Source organism: Blennius ocellaris, assembly GCF_963422515.1.
Source record: "Blennius ocellaris genome assembly, chromosome: 6".
Lineage (NCBI taxonomy): Eukaryota > Metazoa > Chordata > Actinopteri > Blenniiformes > Blenniidae > Blennius > Blennius ocellaris.
The window spans coordinates 10217622-10232832 of NC_137655.1; the positions used below are offsets into that span (position 1 = coordinate 10217622).

The 15211-nt window shown below is 39.6% G+C and overlaps 1 protein-coding gene across 3 annotated transcripts in view; it reads left to right on the top strand.

Moving 5' to 3' along the window:
- The first annotated feature begins 520 nt into the window (after positions 1 to 520).
- Positions 521 to 15211, top strand: part of myo1b (myosin IB) — a 55232-nt gene continuing 40541 nt past the window's right edge. For all 3 annotated transcript variants that reach the window (XM_080498732.1, XM_080498733.1, XM_080498734.1), the window contains exons 1-2: positions 521 to 654; positions 3910 to 4025. In XM_080498732.1, the coding sequence (XP_080354858.1) occupies positions 529 to 654; positions 3910 to 4025 (242 nt within the window). In that variant the 5' untranslated portion in view covers positions 521 to 528. The remainder of the gene's footprint in view (positions 655 to 3909; positions 4026 to 15211) is intronic.

A 15211-nucleotide genomic window follows, 5' to 3' on the forward strand; every position in this document is an offset into this window, starting at 1 on the left:
TGCTTCTTTTACTTTCCATCACAACTGTCAGTAGTAAATGCTGGTTTCTAAATCATAATTGTTTTCCATTTAAATTCCGATTTGCAATGCTTTTTTCAAGATTATGACCAAGTTGAAAAATTACTACCACATTCTTATTTAGTTCGTTTTTGTTTGTCTGTTAGTTTTTTGTTTATCTTTTGTTTTCCATCACAGCAGTTTGAAGGTCAAGAGTGTTCACTTTAATTTCATTATGGTATGAAATATGGGACAGAATGCTCTTATAGTTTAAATCTGCACAACAGATACAAACTGAGTGTCAGGCTTCTTGGAAAATGGTCTATTTTAAAATCCAGGCAAGTGGCATTATAAATGTATAACCAAAGATGACTTTCCATGACTATTGTAGTGCTTATATCATAAATATTTACTAATCTGCTGCTGCAGACTTTCTCTTTAAATGGAAGAATGATGTAAAAAATGTTTTTAATCATTTATTAATCTTTTCCTCTGTGCTTCTTTACAGGGGGGGGGACACTGACGGCCAAGATGGAGGTGAAGACATCACTTCTGGACAACATGATTGGGGTGGGGGACATGGTCCTCTTAGAACCCCTGTCAGAGGACTCATTTCTTGAGAACCTGAGGAACCGCTTTGACCATAATGAGATCTACGTAAGTATGTCGCTTGATGAATAATGATTGACTGCAAATACTCCTGTGTTTATATATTAAAAAAAAAAAAAAAGGCTACCTCAACAAAGTCTCCACATATTTTGTATGACTCCATTGTTTCCTCCTTCCCACACTTATTTTAGTCTTGGGTATAGAGTGGTACAGAATAAGAAATCACAGCAAGCAAGCAACCAATCAATAAATCACAGAGGAATGTAGACTGTGCTTTCAAATGAGGCATGAAATCCAGAGCTCAGGAGCACGGAGGGGGACGGGACTTGCAGTCTGGCTGGCTGCTTATCTCTGGGAGAAGAAGGGGGTTGTTGAACTATCTTCCCACATCAGACCGTCGGTTGAGCTGCAGCACGTCGGTGCTCCTCTGCTCCACAGGTTGGCTGCCTCGAAACGTCAGCCAAGATGATTACAGCTCCGCTGGCTCGCAGGGCTCAAGGGATAATGTCACCTCACAAAGAGATGATTGCCTGAGTGACGTGCCAGATATTTTTGCTGAGGCAGCCGACATCCTGATGAAGAATAAGGAACATTTTCACTGTTCAAATGTTTGTTTGTTTTTTTTTGTCAAAAACTAAAGGCGAAGTCCTTTTATACCTCCAATGTTGTGACCTAAACAGTGAGAATCGAGGATTATATAGGATATGTATAGGATCTATTGCCAGCCATATATTCTGAGAGTAATTATGTCTTGAAATAACGTTTTATTAGGGTTAAAAAGGTGATCCAAAGGTTTCAACATATTTCTATGTTTTATGTCCATATATAAACTATATATGGACACAAAAGGAGTTGTTTTGCTCGCTTGACGTTCTTGATGCACAGCCTAGATATGGAACAAATGGTAAATGAAATGTATTCTATCAAGTAGGAAATCTCTTGCTTTAAAAGTCCAGCATAGAAGCTGTTCAGTAACGAGCTGTACCTCAAAAGTGATGACCAGGAAACGCATCAGAGCCTATACTTAAACAATAAATCTGCGGTGAGCAGTCTTTTGCATGTCAATGTATTTTCCCTCATGAGGCATCATTCCTTACAAATGGGAACTTCCCCCATCCCCCTCACCAAACTATCATATGACAGCGCACAGTAGAAGAAACATCGCTTTGTTTTCCAGAGGGACAGCGCATCATGTATCCAATAAATGTGGAAAATCAAAGTGACTGAAAATCACCCAGTTAACCATCATAGCCCTCCTTCTGCTCGTGTCTGGCTAAGCAGGAGGAATCACTGAGAATGTCTGTGTTTCACAAAGTGTATAATAGTCCCCTTACGACCAGCAGCTCCCTACAATAAGTTGTATGATTAGGTGTGACGTCGTCTTTTCCTTACTCAGGACTTGGACGACTGGAAACCCCTCTGTTGGCAGCCTTTGCCTCGTAATAAGCATTCGAAGGAAATTCCTTTTTTTCTTCCCACCAAATCTGTTGCAGAAAAACTCTGCTGATGCTACAGTGAGGTAGTGGAAAGCACTCTCCACTCATAGCAAGAATATCCTGGGTTCGTTACTCAGTTTTGATGTCTCTGAGCAGGGTTTGCATGATCTCTTTGTACATGCATGGGTTTCCTTTGTATACTTGAGTTTTCTTGAAACCACCCTAAGACTCATGTTTGATGATTGTGTCTGATTGCTGACCTGTGAGTTGTGAGCACCAACAGGACACCACCATGCAGGCATTGGGTCATCCAATAAACTGAATCTTTCATTTTTCATTACTTCAGATTGTCATGACTTCAAATTTCAGTTGTGATCTCATCTAAATGTCATCCTTTTTTTCTCAAAAATGGTGTGAAGCATCTGTTTGAAAAAAATGGAAAATTACCACATTTGATTGCAAATAAATTTTGTAGCATAAAAGTCACAATTTTGCAAATTATGCTGTTGACAATCTGCAGACCTGTGAAGTCCTGTCATTGTTTTTTCTGCGTTACCTTGTGCTTTCTACTTTTCAGTTAAGAAAACGCCCTCATTCACACATGATACTTTGTTTATATTATGCGCACACTTTCCCTTTGTAGCCATTCTTTGCACTTGAAAAGGCCTCATTCTGCCTCTAGTGTGCTATTGAACAAGAGGCTGTGGGAGGTGGTGGTGTTGCTATAGGGAAGGCCGTGCTCCACTCTTGTCAGAGTGGCTTATGCAACAGCCATTACCACTGAGAGCAAAGAAAAATGTTTCAGGTTGACGCTTCAAAATGCGATCTGGGCTCTGCTTTGCGCGTAGGAGGATGATGATGAAGATGATGGCTGCTTGCATTCGCAGATATATCTGACAAGTATTATTTGCTCTTCTGAACCTGTTGGAATGTTGCATAAAGGTGTGATTTTTTTTTTTTTTTTATGTAAAAATGTGAGACCGAGGAAATAACATCTATGAATGTGACAATTTTGAAAAGAAAGGCTTATTCTTTCACATTGAAAATATTTTAGTTTACCTGGATATTATGGAACTGGTTTGTAAAAAAAAATGTTTTATAATAGGGTTTGAACTTGATTGGAAGTTTATCTCAGTATTTAAAATGTGCACTAAATCTTTAACAATACTTTTTCATCCAACCTTTCTATTCAATACGGTTACCAGGACTACTTGTAGATGCATCTTTCATTATTATTGTGAGACAGTTATTCTGGCAAAAAATTCAATAAAGAACTTATGACACAGCCCTGCCTTTACCCAGGCCTCTTTTGGAAACTTGATCAAGGTATTTCAAAGTGTGCCAATTAAACATCTTAAGCTTTACTTTTAACTACTAACGTGTTTTATCAACCATAGTGTTGCATTTTATTTTCAGAAAAGTATTTTGTTTGAACGTCAAGCATGTGTTGCCATTAAACCAAACTGAAGTGACGGTATGCCGTGTGTTTTGATAAGGCAGCTTGAATACTTGAGTGCTCAGGCAGATGCACTTTAAATTTTCTCTTTGTACCTCGACCCCATTGGCACCTGCATTCGCTGCTCAGCCCACAGATTCCTGAAAACTCTTGATATATATATTATTATTTTTTTTTTAACATGTTTTCATTTTCACTCCAGGGGCTGCGTGCCTCGATAGTACATTAGGAATCTCCAGCTGGGAACAGCTAACGACTGCAGAATTCCTGCCACCTCTTCCTCAATTAACGTCCAAGTGGACAGAGTGAGGGGAATGGAAGGCGTTTCAAGCAGTTGGTGTACAAAAACATGAAGACAACATGTGGATCCAAACTAATTAACTGTTGTGTTTTCTTTCTTTTCCCCGGCAGACATACATTGGCAGTGTGGTGATCTCCATGAACCCTTACAGGTCCCTGCCCATCTTCACCCCAGACAAGGTGGAGGAGTACCGCAACAGAAACTTTTACGAACTCAGTCCCCACATGTGAGTCCTATGTATATTTTGTAATTTAACACCCTATTCATGACAAAATGTGATTGACCGGGTGCTTTCTGATATTTTTGATGAGTATTTAATTTATTAACTTGCTGTAACAAAGAATCATGAATCATTGTGCTCTCATTCTGTTTTCTGAAGCTTCCTAATGAGTAGGGACTGTCATCAGTTTGTTGGAGATACAGTGTGTTAAAACCTCTGTAAGGATTATCAATTTGGACTCGTCAACTAATGTGGAGTGGTGAGAGGAGGGGGAGGGCGGTCGAGATCAGAGTGACACCAACTCTTGTATAGTGAGTTAGTCTGGGGGCTTCTGCTGGCCATTTAGTACCGTGGCATGCCATCTGTCCTTTGGCAACATTAAGCCTGCATTTCTGTGGGTCTGCCAAGACTAAACAATGCCCAGCACTCGTCAATTAGCCTGCTGTGTCTCTAGGCTGCAGCAAAACCCCTCAGAGACACGCGCTGGAAGAGCCATAGTGCCCTCGTCCCAGAACAGACGTACTCCCTGCAGACAAAGCAAGCTCCTTGGCTCTGTTTTACAGCCAACTGGACGGAGCCAACATGACACAGTTTCAGGCTGCTCAACTCTGTTTTATTCCTCCTTCTTTTTGTTGTTCAGTGGTTGTTTCTTCCTCCTCTTGCTTTTTGTCTCTTCACACAGAGAGTGGATGGAAAGTATCTGCTGTCAACTTTTGGTCGTAACATAAATTCTCTTAATTGACAATTTGTATTTTGATAAATATTGTTTTCCACAGGTGCCACAGTTTCCCATCTGTTCCCACATTAATTGGGATTCAGAAGCATCACAATTAAACTTGGATAGTGTTAAAACATGTAGATTTGCAGAGGGACAATGAAAGAATAATAATACCCAAGTATTGGCAACATTCTTAACCTACCCTGACAGAAGATGCTGCACTGAGTTGCACAAGGCTAAAGGCCAAATAGCTGACCATTTTGCAAACCTGTTTGCAGAATAATTTTCATTCGACACTGACACAAGACTGGCTGCCTTAAACAAGCTGCAAATGAAAATGCGAAAGCACACGTATGGTCCTGTCAAAGTGTTAACTTTGTGACCTCTTCATTAGAAATGGTACATGCTTCTCTTGTTTTTGAAATGGTCCTGTGGGACAGGCAACTTGAGGAAAACCGGCATGTTGTCTTTGCATGAGAATCGACTGCTTTGGTGTCGTCTGAGCTCAACTGATCTGCTTAAATTTTGACAAGTGGGGCAATGTCTAATCCTCAGATCATAGAGCCAGATTGAAGGAATCGTGTAGCACTGAATGAGCAAAGGTAATGTTTATCTGAGGCCTTTGCTTATGAGCAATGGCATGATTGTTTAGGATGAGCTGCAGTACAATAAACGGCATGATATTTTCTGTATTGATGGAAAAAGCTGGAAAAAGGAAAATAATGAAAATATGAAGTCCCAATAGAAATCTGCAATATGAAAAGTAAACAATCTCTTGCTATGACTTGAAGATATCTATTGACTGTTAACACGCACTTTAAGCATGTTAAACACCACCTCACCATTAGTATTTACACAAAGAGGATTATACTGTATTTAACAGGACAAGCTCTTGTAGAAGACCCAAAATGCCAGTCAAAGGAAGATTGTTTCAACATGCTATATAAATTGATGTTAATCCTCTGGTCAGGCCATCTGGACCAAGCTTTGAAGCTTTGCATTGATCGTCCTCAAGTCACGGTTTAGCCCAGTTATTCTCAACAGTTTAATTTTTTTCATGCCCAAGAATTCTTTTTTCTAAAATCTGTATTTATTTATTCAGTTGAAAAAGATACTTGCAGATGAATAATTTCCAATTTGATATCCAGTTTTATCAAGGCAGTTTTTTGATAGTTTTATATTGTATAAAGATAGTCCTCTGATATGTTATTTAGCTGTCAGAACTTCCTCTAAGATGCAAACAAGTGTATATCAAGATGTTGGATAGTCCTGAAACAATATCCTTTTTTATTGAGTGTCATACTTAATGCTGTTGTATAAACAGAGCTTTTATGGTTTTTAAATCCACTTTGATTTTTATTGCATTTTATACAGTGAATAACATGTACCACTCCACTGAGAGAATTGGGGCATAAAAAAGGCCAAAAGAACATCAGTACATGACATAAAAATGCGTTAAGACTCATATATTCATAGATAAAAGCATCAACTATTGTGAGTGTCAATCTAATGAAATATAATCGTATTAATTAATGAGTTTAAAGAAAATGACCGTGTATAATGAAATTGTATTAACTTTTGAGTGTTTGGATGTATAAACATTTGAATAAAAAGAAACATTCACTCGACATCAGAAAATGGCTTCATACATAAAGATCTGTCGACCCAGGGTCAGCTGCTGTGGTTGAGAAACGCATTTGATTATCGATATTTGAATACATTTGAATTGACTGGTATTCAAAGCAGAGCAGCGTGAGTTTCAAAACCATAAAGTAATTCCTGTCAGACAGACAATGCAAACATTTTCAGCTGAACCTGAATAAATGTTTGCCAAAGCAACCTGATCAGCATCAGTGGGCTAAAAATCAATCAAGCATCCAGTCAATATTTATGATTTATTGATTTACAAATGGTTGAATTCAGCTGGCCATTTCACCTCGGTGGTGGAGCAGTACTGAATTGAATCGGTGTTGAGCTTCAATTAATGCAACAACAGGGGGCCCTACAAACTCTTCCTCTCTTTAAACCTCATTAGACATTTGAACTGTATAAAATCTGCAGGTTGTGGGAACAAGGTCACAATTCTGTGGATTTGAAATTTGACGGACTTGCTGTGGGGGAATCTCTACACCTTCTTCTGTATTGAGCATGCCTAACAGTGTTTTGTAACATTTGAATCCTAATTGTAATTGTTTATTGTGTGAATATGCAATGATTTTCCTTTGCAGACCTATGGAAGGTGCGCTTTCATGCATCGCAATAACACGGCAAATATGGATTGTTGCAATAGTTGTTAAAAGTACAAAAGCACTGGTTTTCTTCTTCGGAGTGTTGGTTGTATTTGATTCCCGGTACTTAATAAACTAATAAGCCCACAGGTGGACCATGACCATCGCATAGTATGCAGCAACTGTAAAGGTGAATGGACAAAAAGGAGCACAGTGATGACTTCTGAATGATGATTAACATTTTCACACTTCATTATTTTGAAAGTGGATTAATAATAAATTCTGTCCACTGCATTTTTATGTTTTCTCAACAAATTATGAGTTTGTTTTATTATGATCACTAGTGGCTTGGTTCAATTCGCACCTTACTGTCAACGCAGAAATGCAGCTAAAGAGGACACACACACACACACACACACACACACACACACACACACACACACTTAGAGTTTAAGTGTGTGTTCACACTTGGAATGTTTGGTTGTGATTGACACCTGCAGTTGGGAGTGAATTGGTGTTATTGGGAAGTCCATTTATGCCCTCCTAATCCCAGTGCCCACGAACTAAGTGGTCTGAAATATTTTGAAAAGTCAGTTGCGGACTTCTTTTAATGACCTCCGTTGCAGCCAGCACGGGTCCCTACAGTATGCACTAAGTGGAGGCATCCAATCCCTGACAACATGTTTGGTTATCACTGTCTTTAAAACATGAAAATTAGTGTATGTGCTGCTATTCATTTTTTTTTACTGTCTTTTAAGTTTGTGGATGTCTCCTCCAAAATATCCTCTTTAGACTACCTAAAAGAACATGGTTTTGATTTTCTGATTATAATTTTTTTTTTTCTAGCTCATTGAATCTTTTTGAACTCTTTTGCCAGAATTGCATCTCCATGTTTACCTTGTGTTTTTTGTCATTTTATGCAGCTGCTTCAATATTTCTCTCGTACAATCCAGACAAATAATGTACATCGGCTGGAAGCAAAACTGCAGATGGTGCCCTATCTGTGAAGTTGTTAGCCTAATTGCTTGTTAAGTTCAGCTTAATTAAAGCTTTTGCAGATAAATTGTGACACATGACCAGGTTAGAGTCAAGTACGGTCGATATTGATTTATCAGAAAAAAATCTCACATTTCAGTGAACAAGGCCTGGTAGTTCAATCTTGCGTTTGTAAAACAAAATGTGGGTGTTTTTGTTCTATTTTGTTACAATTCTAAAAATATCTGATTGTAAACCCATCTGGGGAGTTTCATTCATATTCAAAAGAACTCCACGGCCACACCCATCCCCACTAATCTATCAATCACTCTCTCTGCTGGCCGATTTAGAAAACTGCTGTCTGCCCAGATGAGGCACCTCATAATTAACTGGCAGGTGTTTTCCTGCTCTCTAAGCACAGTCGGAGCATTAGCGATGAACTAATCAGTGGCCTTTCTCCATGCACCGCAGCCCTGCAGATGGCCTGGAGCCGTCCTTTATGTATCCAAAGCCAGACACAGATTGAAGTGTGTGTGTGTGTGTGCGTGTGTGTGTGTATGGGCGTGCTGATGGTCAGCTAGCTTCCAGTGTCTCCAGGGTAGGATCGTGTTTTCCCAATAGTTAATGAGGTATTGAGAGCCCCTGATGCTCTTAGCGCTCAATACTCAACACTGCAGAGCAGTAGCTACAGAGTGGCACCACGACTGGCTAATGGAGCAAAGAGGCCCCGTACAAGGTGTACATCCAAGCCTCCAGCTGTCTCACACAAGGGTTTGACAGCTTGGCTGTGAAATCTGCTTTGTTGCAGAGCTTCTGGCATCTAGTAGTCGTATTTTCTTGTCAGAATGAAAATAAAGACAAAACGAGTGAAGTGACCTTGCAATACTCAGTAGAAAGTATTTCTATGCACTGTTCAGTCTGCTACATGCTTTATGAAAGATGTTTGCTTTCTCTGTTGTCCCAAATTTTTTTTTTTAATTGTTCACATTTTTGCACATGTGCAACCCTTGAGTGAAAACTCAAAGAACTGATTACATAAGGCACTCGACAGTGCTGGTATGGCAGTTTTGAGGAAAATACTTGTGACGTTCATGTCAAAAACGGCAAAAGAGATCACATGTGGGAGTAAACTAATTGTGCTCATTGCATGTGACTGCTGTCTTTCTGTTTGATGTGTAATGTTTGTTTATACCGTCCATCCCGACTGTGTGTGGGTTCAAAACGGGCAATCAGATTGTTCCTCATTCCCCTTTTGTGTGGAGCTCCATTTTAATTTATTTTCTGGCTCCTGTTTCCATCTGCTTATGCCAAGTGTGAAGGACTCTCGCAGTAAATTCACACTGTTTTACCATACAAAACTCTACCTCCCCGTTCTTGTTAGTTAGATTATCTCTGAATGATTGACGTGGATGGATATTGTTTACTTGTAGGATGTTGCAGGAAAGAACCATGCGTTGCCTTACGGCTTTATCTGTGAGTTGGTTGGACTTTAGAGCCATTCAGTGAGTCGGTACATCACGCCTGTGTTTGCTTTTCCAGCTTTGCTGCTCGGAGCAATTTAATCACAAGGCATTGAATAAAAGTTGTCCGTGCGATTAAAAATTGACTTGGTTCTGCACACAGACACACTTCTATCAACTGTACAATGTTGGCCTTCCTTTTCTACTTTTATTGAAAGTTCACCTGCGAGATGCTGCACTAATTTTCAGTTATTCTAGATAAATTGCTTTTTTCTCCAATAGAGGCAAAATCATTGTGACTGATGTGTCTTGTCGCAACGGACTTCTGTTCAAGGTCTTCACACACTGCGAAGAAAATAAATAAACTGCTGGCTCTTCAAACATGGTTAAAAAGGTTTAATGCTTGCTTGTTCTCATACAATATTGCCCATACACTTATTTGTTAATGAGTTAATGCCTTGTTGATTCTGTTTTGGCATTGTAAGAGTTGTTTTTGAGGAGCACCTGCATGTGGGTAGCTTGAAGTGGGCACTTGTCGAAATGACATTTTGACTCAGGTGGGCTGCATGAGTCCTTTCCAGCATGTGTGTTGGCGTAATGGTGAGCTGGGCGAAACGAGGGAGAGATGAGCTGTGTGTCGATGTGCTTTTTATTTATTTATTTTTTTCTCCACCTACCTTTTTGCAAGAATAAAAAGGCTTATGCATAACATTGTATAATGCAACCATTTACAATCAACTGCTGCATTTTTGTATGTAGGCAGTACTCTTGGTTAAAACACCATATATATACACACACACATGCAATTCTGGTCCCTTTTTCCACCTACGGAGATCTTAGATCTCCATCAGTGTCTAGTACATTTGAAAATACACTTAACAGGTATTTGAAGTAATCGACCAACACTAATTATTTTTCCTTTGGTTTGTTAGCACTTAATTGAGCCCTCCCTGAACATGTGCAGAAAACACAGTGCCCCTGAATTGAATTTGGCCGAGGACTTATTGGGGATACGTCTCCTGCCACCACTTTGTTAAACTGTGAAAAAGGCCAAAAACTCAACATAACTCATACACATCCTACATACTCTCTGATAAAATATGTATTTGTGGTTGTTGAAAGCCCTAAAGCTGGTTAAATTGGGCTTTATTCATACTCCAATTATTTCTTCTTGACTGCTTGTGTCTTTTGTCCATATTGAATTTTTCATACTGTTAACTTTGGTGTCGATGCATAAAAATTACTAACCCCACTGGCAATGTTTAATCAAAGGTTGGGAATTCCCCAAATGTTTTGAAAGATTAAGCATCTACCCACCAATAATTCAACAAGACTGATTAAACTTTGCTTGCGTTGTCATTTATTGCCTCTGTGAGGGCAATATTATATTTTATGGATTTTCTTTTGTCTATGAGGGTCCAGTCTCCATTGTAAACTCTGGCTATTCACAGCCAGAACAATAGCTGCAGAGCTATTATCTGTGTACACAGCTTGCACAACATGTGCAGGGCATCCCGAAATGGAAGCTAGTAGATAAGGCCTGTATCGTCTGCTCGAGGAATATTGTTCCACCATGGAGCCTCTATGTATTGGACGTTGATGGCAGACACCTACTGCCATCTCATTTTTGATTGATTTGAAATATGGTTATAGATCCAGGTGGAATCATATCATGTTTTGATTATTTTATTTTACATAAGTGAGTTCATCCAATTTCGAGCACATCGTATTCAACAGTTTAAAGCCACGCAGTGAAGGAAGTCTTCTAATGGAGCAACTGGTTCTTCTGTGTGATGCTGTTTTAGATCTTTGAATAGTGTGCAGCCATGGACAACCATCATGTGATTAGTCGGATGAGCTGTCAAACATAGATTGGAAATGATTTGTTTTGTCGTTATAATTTGTCAATAGAGAACCGAGAGAGAACTTGCATAACACAAAGGAACTGTCCAGCTGTTTCTTTTTTTAAACAACCGGGCTTTATGCATGCTAATGTGTGGGTGAAATGGTTACTATGTTTCAGCAATGCTGCGTCTAGTTGAGTTATTTACCACTATAGCCAAGGGGGAGATCGTTTCATCCACCAGTAATGTGCTGATACGCTACAACATGCTGCAGGTCAAACCTACAATAAGTCTGTCTGTTATCGCTCGACTCAGTGGGTCACATGGTCACGGAGACCGAGGCCTGGGGCCACTTTGAAAGCATGCCAAATGAAACTGTTCTAAATTAAGCTTAATGGCTTATTTCTATGCGGCTTGTGTCTGTATGTGTGTGTGTGTGTGTGTGTGTACATGGCACATCCGACTAAGGCTACACACATTTTTAACCAACAAATTTGGTTCAAAAATTGCCCACACAAGTCCAAACTGAAAGGCCTCTAACGTTTTATATTTGATAGTTATTATGCTCACAGGGGCCTTTTAGCCAAGTTTATAATGCACATTTTTACTAAAAGCATTCACATACAATGTACAACAACAAAATGGGTACCGGATGGCATCTATTTTTTAAATAAGTCTGTGTATTGTGCTACAAAGATGCAGCACTGTGGTAAGACTGTATTTGCTCAATGGCAGGAAACATTTTTATTTGATCCAGATTTACTCCTCAACAGGGTATTGTAAGTACAATCATAATCATATAGCCAGGATTATCAATGACTATTAAGATAGTGTGTTATGGCAATTGCCACAAATATCAAACCTTGTCATCATAGACTCTGTCTGGGAATGTATGATTATACTGAAGAATTTGAGTTGGTCTAGATCCACATGAAGTCGGTCTTGCACTGAAACATGTTTTAGTGACCTTGGTGCATAAGTCCTTCACTAATTCTGAGCACGACTCCAACAAATTGATGCTGTTTTAAGCACAAAGGCTGTTTATTGTTTTGTCTTTCAAGTTACCCAAACAAAATTATAAAAAACTAAAATTAGAGAATACAATACTGTATGTTCTTACAGTATAGAAGTAATCAGCCAGGTGTTTTTTTTGAATGACTTAAGCATCTACTTTTCCTTTGGATTGTCAAAACAGAGGCAATGGTCAGAGCCACTGTTAACTGAACCAAAAAACAACTTATTGTACCTACAAACTAAAAACCAGACATCTAAAACTGACCAGACCAGACCAGACTACAGTGACTCATCATTATGACCACACAGAAAAGAAGTAGTATTACTGAAATCATATGCTCTGTACCTTTTAATCGTCTGTCATTACCTCCAGTTATGCAAGTGCTTAAAGGTTTCCTGAGGTCAGAATTATAGCTCATTTGTTACTTTGGTTTGACAAGCTTAAATTAGAATTTCGATCAGGCTAAGTTGTCTGCTGCAGATGCAATTTAGGCTTATTATGACGTGGCATTAAGTTGGTTTACATATTTTCTTTACTGTTGAATAGCACCTGAATTGAAACATTTCTGTTATACTCATGGATATTGGACAGAGCTGACACTGAGACAGGATTGATTTTGTCCTGTTGTACATTCTACCGCTACTAGAAATAAACATTCCCCGAGTCTCAGTTTGGCATGTTTCTACCAAGCAAAGTTTATCTGGACAACATCGGCCTCATAGTTTAGTCTGAAGTGTTGTTTGAAGGCCTTTGTGAGTCTGGAATGATCTCAGTCCATGAGCCAGTGGAAGACTGAAACATGAAGAGAGGAAGTCCTCAAACCTGACTGGACTTATGCTTTAAGGGCTATAAAAAGATTTCTTACTCCTCTGTTTCCATCATCCTGTCTGTGCACATGTGGCTGTATTTTTTTAAAGTGTTTTCTTCTGTATTGTTAAGCTTCAAGGTTTCATCCACGACGTTTTCTGTTTATCATTGTATTCTCATGATAGTTTGGCCTCATTAAGTGAGCCTTTTTACTGACTTATAATTGGACAGTTGTAAAGCATACAGATTGTACTGAAGGAGACTCAGTAGAGTTCTTTGTTGAGTATTGCTTTGAGGATGTTTTGATACTGATCACAGCATGCGTCTTTCCTGCTTTTTTTCCCCGGGAGATCACACAAGCAGCTCAGGCCGGTGTTTTCCCCCTACTGTGGAACACTAAATTGCTGTGCAATAAAGTGAATTAAAGCCAGAGACCCCCTCAAAAGTTTGCTGTATGGGTGGAGGAGTATCAATGAGCAATTTAGCCGATGTCCCAGACAGGCTGTGTTGAATAAATTAGAGATGTGTGGCAACGGCACTTCACTTCACATTTTTAATTTAGAGTTGGAAGCATTTGTTATTGCACCTTGCTCACTGACGATTCTCTTCGGAGTATAAAACGGTTATCCTGCCTCTCATTTAGGTCTCTATGTCCTGCATCTATGTTTTTCTTGGTCCTTATTTCACAGCAAAGCAAAAGTCTACAAATGTTGCATATTTCTCAGTGCCAACATCTTAAACATGTGTGTATCCTTCCTTTGCCCCAAAAGATCAACAGGTTGGCCTTTGAGCCAATTCTGACTGTGTGCCACTGTATGCGTGAATGCATTTTTTTTCCCCATTTTTTTTGTGCAAGAGCCACTAAGTCTACCACCTGGTCATACAGCATCAGGAAAAAGTTGCTTCCTTGGCTGCAACATTACAGTCAGGCGGATTTCCTGAGGCCTCTGGAGGAGCAAGGTCTCACTGAGATCACACGCATTTGCATTGGCTACCCAAACAATACATGTATGAAACCTCTGAGTAATTTTGTACATTAAATAACTATAATCTGATTGGAAACAATATAGTTAGTGCAGCTGTAAAATTGATAATGTATATAAACTGTAGCTCAAATAAGAGAATAATTTAAAAAAACAATAAAAAAAAAAGCTTTAACTTGGCCACCAAAAGCAAGATAAAGGAACTAATACACCAAATGAAGGCACATTTTGTAGAGACATTGTAAAATACATTCTTCTTTTTATCACTTTGAGGGTGGCCCCCCAAGTTACAAAGGGCTTCCTGTGGATTCTCTGGATAAACTCTTGTGAGTGGGCTACACCCCAGCTTTTGCATTATAGCTCCATTAGCATTTACAGTTCACGAGTTTACAGTGTGTCCAATCCCTCCAACTTTTCCACGCTGCAAGATTCAGGTCACACACTGCAGGCCCATCATCCCCTCCTGTGCCCCAGTTACCAGAGGTTGGATAGTACAAGAACTGACTGGAATTATTTTCGACCGCTTACCTCATGCCAGTGTGGCTTCATTTTCACCGCTGCCACGTGCACGTCCAAATTACAGCCTCCAGGCAGATGTGAATGGGAGGTGCCAAGCGGCGCTGCCAGTGCAAGGTTTTTATCCCAGCCTAACCCGCACAGATCAGGCAGACCTCACGGTTTTCAGTGCCTCACTCTCTGCTCCCTTTGTCTTTGATCGTTACCTCAGTGCTCTGTCATTTTAACTTTCACATTTGTGAATTGGTATATCACTCAGATTCATTTTCAAGACCTTAATAATTGCATGGTGATATATCTATTAGGTTTTGTATAGTCAGTGATGGTTTGCTTTCCTTTTAAGATGTGGACATGTGTCATAAGCAGTTAATGGGTGTGGCCTGTGTCTGCTGGGCTCCATTCATATTCTAATTGTCTGGCTATTGATATTCATATGACCCGCATAGTGTGTGTGCGTGTGTTACTGGGACGCGTTCTGGACGAAGGACCCCCTCCACTCCTTGCCTCTAAAAGTACATCCTCCTCCTCCGCTGGCCCTCTGGCCTCCTCTGGGGGTGAAATAATGGTGTGATGGTTTGCTCATTGTCAGGACTAGGTCAGGCAACAGGAGTGTTTTCACAAAGCAGACATCTGCTGTGCTGTGCTG